General features: G+C 47.6%; 1 protein-coding gene across 6 annotated transcripts in view; it reads right to left on the bottom strand.

Moving 5' to 3' along the window:
• The window catches only part of TBC1D2 (TBC1 domain family member 2), a 50,439-nt gene extending 36,077 nt beyond the window's left edge, over positions 1 to 14,362 (bottom strand). For 2 of the 6 annotated variants that reach the window (XM_041760491.1, XM_041760492.1), the window contains exons 1-3: positions 13,872 to 14,362; positions 9,271 to 9,412; positions 3,256 to 3,403 (exon numbers count right to left, since the gene is read on the bottom strand). In XM_041760491.1, coding sequence (XP_041616425.1) covers positions 3,256 to 3,403; positions 9,271 to 9,412; positions 13,872 to 14,225 — 644 coding nt within the window. In that variant the 5' untranslated portion in view covers positions 14,226 to 14,362. Of the gene's footprint in view, positions 1 to 3,255; positions 3,404 to 9,270; positions 9,413 to 13,871 lie in introns of those variants that run through there. The other 4 variants (XM_041760493.1, XM_041760495.1, XM_041760497.1 and 1 more) reach the window with 4 other exon arrangements.
• Between the last annotated feature and the right edge of the window lie 2,525 nt (positions 14,363 to 16,887).

Below are 16,887 nucleotides of genomic sequence, written 5' to 3'. Positions count from 1 at the left end.
ACCAGTGATGGTGCAAAGTACCTAGCATGGTGCTCTGGAAGCACTCCTACCTCTTCCCCGGCGTATGAGCCAGGCTCATGGCAGAGCCCACAGCTAGCTCTAAGACCAGCCAGGGCCCAGGGTGTGGGAGACAAGAGCAACCTCAATCTTACTGGGCCTCTCAGCAGCCTAGGGCAAGTAGCCCACTTCTTGCACTTTTTCCTCACGTTTTCTATGGGTTATTACAAATGTCAGGAGGGAAGTAACCAACTGATCTTCTGAAACTTCTTCCTTTCTATCTCTGCATCTTCTCTCTTTGACTTTTGTTTGTGGCTTTCATCAGGCACATACCTGGCTTAAGCTTCATGAGACCACACTGGATACACCCTGGCTGGATGGCTAGATTTCTCAGCCTCTTCTCCCCTACAGCAGGTTCCCAACACACCCAGTTCCCTCCAACACCCCCTGAGGGAAGATCCCCTGCAGGGTACCCTCCCTGCCCACTCACCCTGGAGGGGCTCATCCATGCCCAACACCCCCTAAATCTCTCTCTGCAACTCAGATAACTCTCCTGAGTTCCAGGCCCCTCTCTCCAAATGCCTTGGGGGGCAGTTCTACCTCCAGCCAGTAGGCCCTAGAGGACACTTAGCATTTTTTCCCTAAAACCTGCTTGCTTCTCTTCTAGAAACAGCGTCACCACCTTCCTAGTTTCCTGAGGGAACTCAAGCACGGAGGCTGACAGGGAAATGCTGTGTCTGAGTCCCAGAGAACCAGGGATCTCTAATCCAAGTCCAGGGAACAATGTAGTCTGCTTCTTTAGAGTTTCCAGTCTGTCTGAAATCCACACAGAAAATAAGCACTCCAACAGGATCAGTACTGGATACAGTTTGAATTCCTAAAAGCTTCCTTTTCTTCAGTTAGATTAACAATAGTAGTTGTAGACAATAGAAAGTACTTAGCATTGCCAAGTACAGTTCCAAAGCACTTTGCATGCATTAACCCATTTAACTTCCACACTAATCTTGTAGGGCAAGCACTATTGTATTTACTTTTCTAACAATTTAAATGAAGCACAGAGAAATCAAACAAGTTGCCAAGGGCACCATAGCCTATGACTGGCGGAGCTAGGACACAAGTCCAGGCAGTCTGCCTCTTAAATTCAGGCCATCTTGCTATCTTCTTATAAACTATCTAAAACAAATCCTATTGGTGGGAAATTGTATAAATAATAAATCATAAATAAAAAGTAGCTGAGATCTGATCAACACACAGTAAATTACACAGGTTAAAAGTAAATAAAAAAAGAAAAAGCTAGAGGCATCACAAATCCAGGTTTTACGTCACGTTATAAAGTAATTAAAACAGTATTGTGCTTGCATAAAAATAGACATACAGATCAATGGAATAGAATAGAAAACCCAGGAAAAACCCACAATTATATGGTCAATCTTTCACAAAAGAGGAATGAATACACAATGGGAACAAGTCTCTTCAACAAATAGTGTTGGAAAAACTGTACAGCTACACGCCAAAGAATGAAACTGCATTAAAAACCTAAATGTGAGACCTGAAACCATAAAAATTCTCCAAGAGAGCACAGGCAGTAATTTCTCTTACATTGTCTGTAGCAACATTTTTCTAGATATGCCTCCTGAGGCAAGGGAATTAAAGGTAAAATAAACTATTAGGACTTCATCAAGATGAAAAGCTTCTGCATGCCTGGGTGGATCAGTGGTTGAGCATCTGTCCTTGGCTCAGGGCATGATCCCAGGGTCCAGGATTGAGTCCTGCATCGGGCTCCCTGCAAGGAGTCTGCTTCTCCCTCTGTCTATGTCTCTGCCTCTCTCTCTGTGTCTCTCATGAATAAATAAATAAAATCTTTTAAAAAATGATGAAAAGCTTCTGCACAGTGAAGGAAACAATCAACAAAATTAAAAAACAACCCTACAGAAATGGGAGAAGATACTTGCAAATGACATAGCTGATAAAAGATTAGTATCTAAAATATATAAGGAACTGATACAACTCAACACTCTAAAACAAGATGATCCTATTAAAAATGTCAAAAGACACAAACAGACATTTCTTCAAAGAAGACATCCAGATGGCCAACAGACACATGAAAAGATGTTCATCATCACTCATCATCAGGGAAATGCAAATCAAAACTACAATGAGGTATCATCTCACACCTTTAAGAATGGCTAACCTAAAAAACACAAGAAACAAGGGGCAATGAGAATATAGAGAAAATGGAACCCTCTTGTACTGTTGGAGGGAATATAAACTCGTGTAGCCACTATATTCTCATAATGATACTACAGAGTATCATAATGATACTACAGAGTATGTACCAAAAAAAATACAGAAACACCAATTCAAAGGGATACATGCACTCCTAGGCTTACTTTAGCATTATATACAATAGCCAAATTACCAAAGCAGCCCGTGTCCATTGACAGATGAATGGCTAAAGAAGAATATTCCATACAATGGAATATTTTTCAACCATAAAAAGAGTGAAATCTTCTCATCTGCAACAATATAGATGGAGTTGGAGAGTGTAATGCTAAGTGAAATAAGTCATCAGAGAAAGACAAATACTATATGACTTCACTCAATATGTGGAATTTAAGGAACAAAACAAATGAGCAAAGGAAAAAAAAGAAGGGAGAGAGACAAACCAAGGAACAGACTCTTAACCATAGAGAACATCCTGGTAGTTGCCAGAGGGGAGCTGACGGCAGGATAGATGAAATAGGTGATGGAGATTAAGGAGTACACTTATCATGATAAAAAATAAAATAAAATAAAATAAAACTTGTACAAAAATTTTTAAAAACTGGGTTGCATACAGTCACTTTGGGGAAAAAAGTAAATAATCTGCTGTGTTTCACATATGAAGACACTTGTGATGCTATCATCATGTTACATTCAGTATGATCTCAGTTACATATATATGTATGTAGAAAACACGGAGGAAAAAGATATACCAAATGCTAAGAATGCTATCTGGGTGACAGGATCACGGGTAATTGAAAATCTATACCTTTCTAGATGTTTCTAATTTCCTACAAAGAATGTGTACTACTTTAAAACTCAGAACAACACAAGTAATATTTTAAAGAAATGATGTGATGAATTAAAAATGAAGCCCCTCTCCTCAGGCCCACCTCCCTGATCCCTGCAGGGGGATCACATCACATCGGATCATTGTAAGCTCCAAAGAAGGGGCTATATGTAGCTTGGCTAGCCCCTCAGTCCCATCACACTTACTGTATTTCAGTTCCAAGATGCTTGAGGGAAATATTCTGAAGGGCCAAGGGCATGGTAGGTACCGGCTGTAAGGCAGCCGCCACACCCACGAGCCCAGGGGGTGTTCGCACAGGGCCCAGGAAGTCGTCGGGCTCTGCTTCCTCTTGCTCTGGGGAACAAAGAGAAGGGCAGTCATCCCTCGGGTCACTGCACTTGGACACACTAGACACAAGTGCTACAGGCTCGGCTCCAGGTGGGAGTCGGTGGGCTGCCCAAGCACACCTTCCTTGTAGGTTAAGAGCAACCAAAGAGGCGGGCTTTTCATCAAGTGTTCTGGGAAAATGATGCCTCTTGCTGGGCAGGTCTCTTTCTGAAAACCCCATTAAAATATGCACAACTACAGATACTTCTACATCTGAGAATCCATCCTAAAAACACTCCTGGCACTGTCTAGCCTCAAACCGGAAATAACTCCCTCAACTGGAAGATCTGGAGAGAAGTTAAATAAATCACGATGCCATCAGAAAACAGAATATTACTCAGCTGTTTAAAACAACACTAATGAAGAATGCTTAAAAACAGAAGGAACAGGCGTGGGATATATATATATATATAAATGAGTAAAAAAACTGGGGGTATAGCATGATCTCAACTGTATAGAAAAAGTCTCCCAGAAATACACTCTGTGTATGGACTGAAGTCAGAAGTGCATGGTGGGATCAGAAGCTGGACGTCCTCATTATTGCTCTGTGTTTTTTCCCAAACTGCCTACAGTAAACATGGGTTATTTTTGTATAAACAGAAAAATAATGCATACTCACCAAAAGTAGATGTTTGTTAAAAGATTTTAAAGCATGGAGGTTTTCAGGTCATAATGTAGAGTACCAAAAAGCAAATTAGGCTCTTTGTATTGTAGGATTTGAAATATGTTTAAATAAAAAGCAGGTGGGGGGTCATAATGCCATGTGAACACTGGCTGTTCTGGGTGACAATATTCTGGGTACTTTTTCTTCCACTTTTCTATGTTTTATTAATCTTCTGTTTAAACAATGATTCTTATACAGTAAGTGCTTCAAAGCATTTAGTGTCAAAGAACATTTCAAGGCTAAGGAAACGTTATTTGAGGTATAGGAGAGAGAGGAGGTGAATTATTTAGAAGTTGATTTTGAGTATTACAAAAAGCAGAACCGAATGAAAGCCACTTATCAGGTGGTAGGATCTGGATCAGACGGTCCCTGAGATGTGTAGGGCAGCTGATACCTTCCATTCAAGCCCTCTTACTGAGGGTAAAAAATGTGAGAGAAGGGGGAATTTTATTTTTGCACTCCATCGCCAAATAGGGTGTGGGTACAAAAACATTAAATACAACGGGAGGGGCCAGGGGAGCTGTGCAATCTACTCACAAACACACTTTGCAATCAATATAATCAATTCCTAACAGGCTCTTTCACATCCGGCAGACTGGCCAGTACTTGGCAATGCCAAGTCATTCTCTTGAGCTCCTCTCTTCAGTTCACTCTCTCACCAAACCCTTTTGGCATCTGCCCAGAGGTTTCTGGGTGGAGCTGGAGAAAGGCGTAGGAAGCTTCCAGCTTAAAGAGCAGAGAGAAGTGCACGCTTCAGGAAGACCCTGTGAGTGGAAGCTGGAGGGCAAGGCAGGCAAAGTGTGGGGGAGTTCTGGGAGATGGAGACACACCATGTCACCTCCACTCCAAAAAGACTTCCTGGAGGAGGGGCACTGGAGCAGGACCTAGAGGGCTGGAATGGATTTTGACTTGCCGAAGGAGCGAGGGAGGATCTTTCTGGGTGTATAAGTACAGGCAGCAGGAAGGGGTTCCAGACAGAGCCAAGGATGCCAGGAGGGACCAGAGACAAGGAGGCTAGGAAGGACAAGATGGGCAGGGGAGTGCTAAGAGGGGAGCTCATCTGGCTGGGCCCACAGGGCCCCCTGGGGGAGTCAACAGAAGCCCCCAAGGAATCTGGGCGACAGCTGTGGACTTGGAAGACCTGAAGCCAAGTCATGTTTCTGTTGGAAGGGTGCTGTGACCAGGCTGGAAATCACATTTTCTCTTCCAGCGTCAGGTTCTACATTTTTACAACGGGAATGATACTCTCCACCCTGTCTCCTTCAGAGGTAAAGTATCTGAACATATTTAGAAAACCATAAAGCTCCAGTCTGTGGACTTGCATCTTTCAATCCAGACTTTGAGCTGATTCAAAATAATTAAGGTCTTCTGGTGTAGCATACTTTAACCATTTCTATTCTCCCTCATTCAAAACAAAGACGTGTGCAATTTGTCTAAGAATTTAATGTCTTGGCGAGTACCTCCCCAGCTGCCTAGCTGTTTTCCTCTAACTTCCACCTGTGGCTGTAACCTTCCTCTGAGGTCACACCAGCTAAGTCCTGGGGATAAATGTCACCACCGGTTGCATTCATCAGTGAGGAAATGGCAGCTCAGAAGGTTTTTTGTGGCCAGGGTCACACAGCTGGCAGCAGAGTCATGCCCTCACAGTTCCTTGCTTTTCCACTAAAACCGCATGGCTTGTCAGAGCAGGCTTTGTGACAGGCAGATAGTTCCAAGAAGGGAGAAGCTGCCCAGAAAGGCACAAGCCCCCAGTGCAAGGAGGTGCTCAAGGATGGCAATGGTGATGATGCCACAGTGAAGGTCAGTACTTCCTGCAGGAAACAGTACTGATGACCCAAGGCTCTGGCGCGGGGGCCTCTGGGCCCCTCTCCAGCCTGGAGAAACACCCTCAGCGAGGAGACCACACCAAGAATTTCTAGCAGTGTTTATCTGTCATTCTCTCTTTGTCTGAGCGGCATGGGCTGCTCTATCACCAGTAGGAAGTCGTTGCCCAACGACAAAGGCCAGGGCCAGCAGGCCACTTCCTTGGAGGGCCCTGGACGTGGCAGTTGCTTCCTCAGCATGACGGGGTTGTGAGCCTGCAGACAACCGTTTGCTCTGTGACCTTTAACAGGTCCCTTGTCCTCTTCGAGCCTCTGTTTCCTCTTCTGTAAGATGTGAACAACACTACCTGGTAACATTGAGATGAGGATCCAATAACGTGTAAAGTGTCGGGACCACGTAAGCGGTATGCATCTTTTTGTGATAATATCTACCTACACAAGTGCTATTTTGTGTTAATTGCTGTCCTACTTTGGCAACATATAAATTATAAATTGGCTTGCCCTTAATCGTTCTCAGCTCTTTTGGAGACCAGCGTTTAGGTAAAGCATGGAATAAAGGTGTAAATGCTTAAAAGCTGTAGAGAGGGGAACGTGCCTGGTGGATTGCTCAATGGCAGTGATAGGACACTTTTTACCAGATGAAGCATCTGTGACTCAAAGTCAGATGTGAGTCAGTTGGTTTTCACTGCTCAGGGAGTAGGCTCTGCTTCCCCCCAGGAAGGGTGGAGACTGGAGGTGGGGTAACCTGCTCCAGACAGCAGCTCCAGGGTCTCTCAGCTTGAGTACAACTCTAGATACATCTTTCTGGGTGGGCTGGGGAAGATTTCACAGTGACCTCGTGGGGGAGGGTGAAGGCTTGCTGTGGGAGCAGAGAGGCTTTAAGAGAAGCCCACATCCCAGCTTCCTGTGTCTCCCACCAGTGTCCCCCTTGGGAAACTGGTCCTCTCTCCCCACGCTCCCAGCAGGAGCTGGCCCAGAAGCACACTATTAAGTGTGCTAAATCAGAACTACAGAATTCCAGAACTTGGAAAGAGTTCAGCACAGAAGAACCCTGTGGGATCCCAAAGTTCTTTCAGTTCCTATTTCAGTTTCAGATATACAAGAATTCTGTTACCAGGACAGTTTCTTATTGCTTCTAATCTGAGGCTGATCTCCAGCAATAGTGCTGACCTCAGGTTGCAGTTTTGCATGCAGCCAGGGTTGTCTAGCTCTCTGGCAGATGGGGAATGGAGGGTAGAAAGGAAGTAGGGAAGTGCAAACAAACCCTTCCCCAAAGACAGCCCTTACAAGCATGAAACACCCAGAAGGTTCTTGGAGGAAATGAGTGATAAGTATTATTAACAATCAAAAACCAGTAGGTATTTTAAGAGTGGTACTGTACACGTACACATGTAACAACATTATTAGGACAGCTACTATGCATTGAGCAATTACTATATGCCTGGCATTAGGCTAACGGTTTTATATTCCCTTTCTCATTTAATAATAAAATCCAGTGCATTCACTCACAAATATCCAGTATGTCAGGCAGGGCACCTGGTACTGGGGACACAAGTGACAAAGACATGGCCTCCACCCCTGAGGGCAGAGACTGACAAGGATGCTATAATGAGAACATGCGATAGGCCCTGCTAGAACCATGTGAACAAAGGGCTGAGGGCTTATACAGAGTCCAGCGGGCAGAGTGCTGGGAGGCTTCCAAGGGGAGGTTGGCAAGAGCAGAAGGCAACACTGAAGTGTGGCTATAAAGAATAAGCAGGAACTTGCCAGAGAGACTTGGCTCTGGTGCTGCTGAAGCTCGCAGCAAGAGGCAGCCACTGAGGGTGCAGACAGAGGTAAGGCGAGGGAGGAAGAGCCCTGAGCACTGGGCTAAAAAGCTGGGCCTGGGACATTGCAAAGGGTGGTGGTGGTGGTGGGGTAGACCATGCAAGAGGATGAGGTCCAGTGCTCACTTTAGAAAGCCCACTTGGGGGATGCCTGGGTGGCTCAGCAGTTGAGTGTCTGCCTTCAGCTCAGGTCGTGATCTCAGGGTCCTGGGATCGAGTCCCTCACTGAGCTCCCTGCATGGAGCCTGCTTTTCCCTCTGCCTGTGTCTCTGCCTCTCTCTGTGTGTCTCATGAATAAATAAATAAAATCTTAAAAAAAAAAAAAAGAAGAAGAAAAAAAAGCCCCCTCGGGCTGCAGTGGGGCAGATGGGTCCGAGGTGGCAGGCTGGGACACAGGACAAGGGCGAGAAGCCTGCTGGGGTTTTCCAGTGAGGCTCTAGGGCCTGACCCAAGGCAATGACCGTGAGCAGAGGCCACTGTGGGGCAGAGGCTGGGGGCAGACATGGCCAGTGTGGTGACTGAACGGCTTGGCTCACCGAGACTGCTGAAGGGTTGAGGGCAGCTCCCTGTTACTAGAGCAACTGGGTAAACAAGGGTCAGAGTAAGTGGGGGGGGGGGGGGGCTGGGGGAGCAGAGGGTCAAGGGCAGGTGAGCTCAGTATGGCACATGCAAAACATCCAGGTCCGGAGGTCCAGAGCCACCTGGCCATAAGTCATGCCCTCGCCTATTCGGCCTCCCTGCCACCCGGGGATAAGGGTCTGAGCCACGCTGCATCACTGAGCTGTGACAAGGCTCCAGGCTCTTACAGGGGCAGCTGGGATTGGTCTGCCCCATCCTCCACCTGCTAACCGTATTGCCAGTCGTGCCGTGGTGTGGGGATGGCAGGGGATGATCTCTAGGACTCCTCCACGCTGGAGATGTCCTAGGATTTGAGATCAAGAAACTTCCTTTGCGGCCCACATGTGAGTGATGGTTTCTGCCTTACGGAAATACTACGGACACAATCACTGATCCCCGACTCCCAGCACAAAAGCATGCGTGTCAGAAGCAGCAACAATCACTGCTCACCAACCTGCCTCACAGCAACCCTGCTCAAGTTTCATTTTTCCAGACCTTCCCATAATAGTCATCAAAATAGCAGCTGCTGTTTCCTGAGCTCTGACGATGTGCAGGCATTATCCCAACCACTTAAGGTGTATGGATTCATTTAATCCTCATAATAACCCTGAAGAGTAGGTCTAACTTATCAAGCTCATTTTATACGGAAGGAAACTGGAGCTCAGAAAAATTAAGCAACTTGCTTAAGACCACACAGGATTAGGATCTAAACCCAGAAGTCCTAGCCTCGGAGCCCCTATTCCTGCCCTCCATGCTACATGGTATCCTAACTGATACTGACCCGCATCTCTGGCAGTTTGCTTCCTTAGCACAGGCTCCTCCCCACTCACCCCAAATGGGAGGGGAGAGGCTGGGTCACTGAGAGCCCTGAGGGTGTGGGCAGGAGGCAAACCCATTGGGTACCTAGCTCGAGGCGCAGGGCGGGCCCATTCCCAGCCAGGGCAGCATCGGGGGCGGCGGGAGGTGCAGGCGGGCTGTTGTAGAACTCCCAGCGCTTCATCTGCAGCTGCTGCAGCCAGTATAGCATCACTTGCTTGGTGGCGGCCTAAGAAGCACAAGGGTTAATTGGTATGGCCCTGTGTCCTCAGGGTGGCACTGGGTGTAGAATGTGGGAAGCTCATGGGAGCCTTGGTAATTCTCTCCCTCCCAGAAAAAAAGTTGTCATTGCAGATGGGTTCCCACCTCTGAAACACCACCTATTTCTTGGCCACAGAAGATAAGCAGGCTCCAGTCCCAAACTCTCAGGTTCCTTAAACTTTCTGGGTCTCAGTTTTCTCATCTGGGCTGCGATGATGACAGCACTCCTGTCACAGGGCAGTTACGAGGATGTGATGAGGTAAGGGAAGTGAAGCGCCCAGCACAGTAGCTGACACACTCCAAGTGATCAAAATGTGCTCCCTGGACAAGGGCATTTGGTGGTGGTAAGAGACAGGGAGAGAGCTTGGAAATTCTGGCATGCGTGGGGCCCTGGAACCATCACCATCTCCCTGTGCGACAATGCAATGTTTTTTAACTGTCTGTGTTCCATAAGAAACATATATTATTGAAATGACCAAAAATATATTTTTCATATGTATTTGATCATTGTCCATGGTTTCTGGCTCACGGCTCCTAAATCCCTTGGAATTTCCTGGGATAAGGGTGAAAAAAATGACTTTTGTGGTTTTAATACGGTAACTCTCGGAAAGCCCTTAGGTGACCCAATGATGGGGGGCTGATTGCCAGGAGAACCAATCCTGTGATTATAGGCCAGGACTTTTCAGTTCCACGCCTGCCCTCTCAGGAGGAGAGAGTGGTAAACTACTTAGTAATCATGGTAATGAAGTCTCCATAAAATCCAAAGGACTGGCTTTGGAGAGCTTCTGGGTTGGTGAAAACAGAGATGTGGAGAGAGTGGCACACACCTGGAGAGGTTGTGGAAGTTCCTGCCCCTTCCCCATACTTTGCTCTGTGCATCTCTTCATCTGGCTGTTGATTGGTTTCCTTCATCATATCCTTTAGTAAACTGGTAAGTTCATTTTTTTTTTATTTTTATTTTTTTATTTATTTATGATAGTCACACAGAGAGAGAGAGAGAGAGAGGCAGAGACACAGGCAGAGGGAGAAGCAGGCTCCATACACCGGGAGCCCGATGTGGGATTTGATCCCGGGTCTCCAGGATCGCGCCCTGGGCCAAAGGCAGGTGCTAAACTGCTGCGCCACCCAGGGATCCCCTAAACTGGTAAGTTTAAGTGTTTCTCTGAGTTCTGGGAGCCACTCTAGCAAACTAATGGAACCTGAGGAGGAGGTCATTGGAAACTCCAATCTGTAGCTGGCTGTCATGCACACAAGTGACAGCCTGGGGCTTATGACTGGCACCTGAAGGTATGGGGTCAGTCTTCTAGAACTGAGCCCTTAACCTGTGGGATCTGATGCTGTCTTTGGATAGACAGTGTTAGAATTGATTTGGGAGTGCCTGGCTGGCTCAGTTCGTAGAGCATGCAACACTTGATCTCAGGGTTGTGAGTTTGAGCCCCACATTGAGTATGGAGCCGACTTAAAGAGAGAGAGAGAGAGAGAGAGAGAGAGAGAGAGAGAACTGAGTTGAATTCTCAGGCACCGCTGGTATCTGAGAATTGCTTGGTGTTGGGGAGGTAGGGTGGGGGGCACCCTCCATGCTCCACATTGGAACTGGGTCCAGAAATCCTAAAAGATTGACTTTTTAATGAAATGGAGAGAATCTCTCCTTTGTTTTGGGGATGCATCGAAATCATGAATATGACTGGGGACGGGAAAGCCATATGCACATAGTAACAACACAGTGGCACCTCCAGGTACCCCAAACAGGCAATGGTTGATGGGGATCATTAGTTTCCCAGCCTTGGATGATCCAAATATCTATTTTCACATCTATTCTGTTGTTGGATCCTCCAGGAGGGAGGCAGTGCAGGCATGATCAGCCCTTCTGTGGATAGAGAACTGAAGTTCTCAGGCAGGCAGTGACGGAGCTGGTCCCAGAACCTAGGTCTCCTCCGGCTCACCAGAGCTTTTTGGTAAATATGGCCAGGAGACTGTGGCTTGCATAGAGAAGGCCTGGGATCAGCTACGCCAAGGAAGCCCGGCAGCTCACTGGGAGTGGATAGTGAGCCTCACAGAGCTGCCTACAAGCCATGTGAGCACAGCAGCAGGCAGCAGGCTGTGGGCAATCAAAGACTCCTCATTCTAACTAGTCCACAGGTAAGGTGTGCACGAGGCTGGGGGCTCCATGAAAGAGGCCCTCGGCCTGTCAGGGAGCTACCACATAAGATAAAATGATGCCCACCAGTCTTCTCTTTCTATACACTCTCCCTGAGAGACCTCAGCCCCTCCATGGCTTCACCATGACCCTGTGCTGACAAGCTCTGGCCCATACCCAAATATCCAATTTTATTAATTAGCAGGAGCACCTACTATATATGTCATGGTCTCGTCCTCTCCGAACTTAAGAGTCTACTGACAGCCACCCCATCCTGAGCTCCTCCTGTCATGACTGGGCCAACTGGACAGTCAGCCATCCCTGACCCCTCCCTTGCATTCCCCCTCATCACATCCCGGGTCACCCCCATTTGTCTTCCTCCCCCTGTCACAGCTCTAGCTCAATTACCATTCTCTACCGATCACCTCCTGATGGACTTGCTGACCAGCAGCCTTGCCTTCTAATTTTTTCTCTAGTCAACAGCTGCACTGAGCCTTCTAAACATTCTAATCTCAAAGGCTTTCTTGCTTTAAGCTCTTTGACAATTTCCCACAGCCCACAGGACAAAGTCCAAGCTCCCAGGCCTAACTCACAAATGCCCCATGCTTGGGCCTCCGTTCTCCCACTCCATCTTTTGGGCCCGTCTGTACCCCAGGCTCCTGTGATTTGCCAGGACACTCTCACGGAACACCCATGGCCAGGAATAACCCTTCTCCCTCCTGTCTGCTCATAGAAAACCAAATCCCTTTTTTGGGCCTCAGGTGTCATCTCCTCCTCTGTTGTTTCCTCCTGGGCGGACCCTTCCACTCAGCAGAAGCGACCCCTCCTGTCACACTTTTCTGGTACAGACTTATCAGAATGTCTCTACAGAACACTGCACTGTGTATGCCAGTCTCCCTCTCCTTCCCTCATCAGACCTTACTCAAGCTGTTTGAGAACCAGGCAGCACGTCTGATCTGGCTCCACGCCCCAGTGCTTAGCACAGAGCCAGGCACAGACATAGATCAATTGAACAGTTAAAGACATGTGTTGGAGACCCTGTAAGATAACGCTCAGCCTGTGGGAGGGAACGCATGACCCATAAACCACATGACCTCCCAAAGGCGTGCCTTCCCGGGCCTGGAATTCCAGGTTTGCGTTATTTTATCTGATTTCCCCAGCCAGGTCACCAGTCAGGCCCAGCCATTAAAGGGGAACGGAAACTGTGGGCTACATCCAGGGGCTCGATGGATGCCCAGTTGGCTGGAAGCCAGGATGGAAGGGCAGGAAGACGGAGTGGTGTCCGGGAGGCTGTCTCCTGGCACATTCTTCTTTGATGAGTGTGAATCCTGGAACCCTCAGCTCAGATGTGTCTTTCCGCTCAAGTTCTGGGGCACCTCTTCCTAACGTGAACATTACGACCTATTATTATCATCATTTGGGTTCATTAAACAAGAATTGATTGAGCACCCACGAGGTGTTGGGCTGCATCTAGACACTGAGATTAATTCAACAATTTGTAGGTGCCAGATGCTTACATACCTTGTTTTAAATCTCACAAACTACCTAGATTCTGAGAGGTTAAGTAACTTGCCCGGGTGACACAGCTACTAAGTACCTGATGGAGAATCTGAATCCAAGCCTGTCTGATTTCAAAGCATGTGGCTTTCCCACTGTTTCAGGCTTTCTCAGTTCAAGGTGATAATAAAATAAAACCTACTGACGGCAAAACACGTTTAGTCATGCCTCTGCGAACATTTTAGGCTGATCCGAGAAACCTAAGTATTTTGTCTCCCAATCCCCGCCAACATTTGCTCAGCATTCACTCCCCTTGGCCAAAATATCAAGAAGAGTGATTCAGAATCCAGGCCAGGAGCGGATTACACAGCTCATATCCGGACTCTCTTTCAGCCCCAAGTAAGAAAGTTAAGGTAACTGCATTGTTAAGGCACAACAAAAAGTAAATGTCTCGAGACACAACTGAGGAAGTAAGAAGACTTAGGGATTCCAAGTGTGGTCTACACCGCTCCGGACACGCATGACCCCTAGCTGGTCACTTCGTTTCTCTAAGACTCAGTTTATAAATCCTAGTGTGGGTGCATCACCCCGCCTTTGCCGTGGGCGCCCAATGAGGAAGTGGGTGTGAATGCGTTTTGGAGTCCACTAAACCGTGGGCGCCCAGGGTTCACTGGAAGAGATCAGAGTCTGTAATTCTTGTTCCAGTGAAGTTACTGTGACCACCCACACGTGCCCAGCCGTGCCCTGGGAACCCATCCTGGCTGAAAAAGAGGGGGGAAACTGCCCCATTTACCTTCAGGGTAATAATCCGGTTGGCAGTCTTGATTTCAAAAGTCCCCTCCTCGGCGTCCGCCTTGCAGTCGAAGACCGCAGTGGAGAGGTCGATGCTGTCCAAGGGATTGGCATCCTGCGCGGTCCGTGAGTAATACAGGTGACATTTCTTCTCGTCGTAGAAGAACCAGCGGGATTTCCAGCCCCGAATGGGACCTTTGCCGCCAAATTTACTTAAATAGCCACAGAGTTTCTTGGGGGCCGCCCCCGACTCCTCCGGAGGCAGCACCTCGGCGCCCCTGGCCGAGCCGGCAGGCTCTGCGAACCTGGGGACGGAGGAGCTAGACTCTGCGGGGTCCTCCTGGGCGCCCTCCATTCCGACTGAGGCTCGGCTGCCGGCGCGGGCCCAACCTGGGCGACTCCGGGGGTGCTCCCAAGAGGGAGAAATCTGGGCGGGGGCGGGGCCGGCGGCGACCCGCCCCCCGGAGACGGCAGGAATGCGGACGGCGGCGGCCAGCGCGCCTTCCACGGAGAGTCCAGGTGGGGCGGCTGGCCACGCCCCTCCCGACCGCAAGGCGGCCAGGCCACGCCCTCGCCACGCCTAACCACGCCCCCTTCCCCGCACCGCCCATCCCGCCTACTTCCGGCTTTTACTCCGCGCCGGTCAGCCATCTTTAGTGAGGGCACCTGCGGACCGTGAGAGCGCCCTCAGGTTGAAGGCGTGGTGTCCCTGAGCTACGTTAACTGGCGGCAGAGAAGCGAGAAGAGACACTTGTCTCTGACTAGGCTGCCTTGCTACCTCGCGTAATAATGTACAAGGACAGTTCATTTTGCGCCTGAAGGGCCGTCTGCTTTTACCGTCCAGGTGTCGTGCAGGTTACCCTCGAACGGCGCATTCCGCGGCCATTGGCTGAGAGGAACGCCGGGTGGATGACGCAACTTCCGGCGCCGCTCGGGGCGCTAGCGAGTCCCGGGTCTCTGCAGGCTTCTATCCGGGGGGCTCGTTCACCTTGCTGAGTGAGGACTTTACAGAGTGCAGCGGCCTCAACTGCACCTGCTCGGGTTCCTACTCGCCTCCCTCCCGCCCAAGTCACGATAGGTAGGGCGCCCAGGCCCGGCTGCAGCTAAATGATGACGCTAAAATCCTACATAAAATATTTGCAAACCGGTTCTGGTGTTTCACCAAAGAATTACATACTGCACCTGGAAGGAGCTATTATAGAGATGCAGGCATATTTGAATAACAAGAGAAAAAGAAATTACATCTGTAGTGCCAAAGATACGGTCGTCTTAATATTTTCTGAAAAGGTATTTGATTAAAAAGATATTTTCTAAAAAGGTATTTGATCAAATTCACCATCCATTTCTGGAGTTTTAAAAGACAGAGTCTTGATTATTATGGAAGTATAGTTGACACACAATGTTTCAAAATTTCTTAATAAGGGATCCCTGGGTGGTGTAGCGGTTTGGCGCCTGCCTTTGGCCCAGGGCGCGATCCTGGAGACCCGGGATCGAATCCCACGTCGGGCTCCTGGTGCATGGAGCCTGCTTCTCCCTCTGCCTGTGTCTCTGCCTCTCTCTCTCTCTCTCTGTGTGACTATCATAAATAAAGAAAAATTTAAAAAAACAAAATTTCTTAATAAAACAAATAGCACATCTTGTTTAGATTTTCTACCTAACTAATGGTAGATATTTGCAATAATAATAATTTCAAATATATGACTTAAATTTGAAAAACTCAGGAATTTTCCCACTAATAGTTCAGGATCTAATCCAGGATTCCACATTTGGTCATCATGTTCCCTTAGTCTCCTCTGTGCTATGACGTATTTCAGCTTTTCCTTTATTTTATTTTATTTCTTATGACTCTGACGTTTTTTTAAGGGTGCTGGTCAGTTTTATAGAATTCTGTGAATTTGAGTTTGTCTGGTGTTTTCTCATGATTAGATTGGGGTGATGGGCTTTGGGGGAGACCATGAAAGAGGGGAAGTGCCTCTCTCATCACATAATATCCAGCTATGTGATATGCACATGGTGATGGTAGACCTCCTTCACATAGTTAAGATGATTTCTTGGCTAAAAAGTTACCATTTTTAACACTCTTTAAGTCTCAAGAAGCTCCACCTTCTGGAGGGTAGAGGGAGGGTAGTTGATAGGATTTTTTTACAGCCTATTAAAGTGATTCTAAGGTTCATTTCCAAAAGTGAACAGGTGAGAGTAGCTAAATTTTTGAAGAAAAAAAAAGAACAGTTAGAAAGGATTTGATCTACCAGATATTCAAACTTATTAATTCAACCAAAAAATATTCAGTGGGTGCCTTCTACCAGGCACCATTTAAAATGCAGGGCCAGGGATCCCTGGGTGGCGCAGCGGTTTAGCGCCTGCTGCCTCTGGCCCAGGGCACGATCCTGGAGACCCTGGATCGAATCCCACATCGGGCTCCCGGGGCTCCCGGTGCATGGAGCCTGCTTCTCCCTCTGCCTGTGTCTCTGCCTCTCTCTCTCTCTGTGACTATAATACATAAATCAATAAAAATTTAAAATAAAATAAAATAAAATGCAGGGCCACAGTGATGAACAGGACAAGTCCAAGATCCCACTAAGCTGTCATTCTAGTCCAAGGAGACAGGCCATAGACAAGTAAACAAGTAAATATGGTGACCTCAGATTCTCATACTTTCTAGGAAGAAGTGAACAGAATGATAAGAACAACAGAATTTAATGTTTCTGGTGTAGGGACAGGCTCATCAATGGAGCAAAGTAAGTTTAGAAAAACATACAAGTAAGTGTAGGAATGTGGTACAGGGCAGGGTTTCTCAACCTTTCCCCTCATTGTTATCCCTAAAGGAGCCTTTTCAGACTTTTTCCCTAGTCACCACCTCCCATAAAATTTTAATACCACAGATATAACATGTATCTCTATGTACTGCACATATGTCTGTGCTTTATACATAAAAAGAGTAGGATTTTTCTTCTGTGCCCCAAGACCAATTTTCAACCCGTTGGGGGTGATGTCCCTATCGAGAAAACATTGTATTG

The sequence above is a fragment of the Vulpes lagopus genome, chromosome 7 (genome assembly GCF_018345385.1).
Source record: "Vulpes lagopus strain Blue_001 chromosome 7, ASM1834538v1, whole genome shotgun sequence".
Lineage (NCBI taxonomy): Eukaryota > Metazoa > Chordata > Mammalia > Carnivora > Canidae > Vulpes > Vulpes lagopus.
This window is presented reverse-complemented; position numbering and strand designations above follow the sequence as displayed.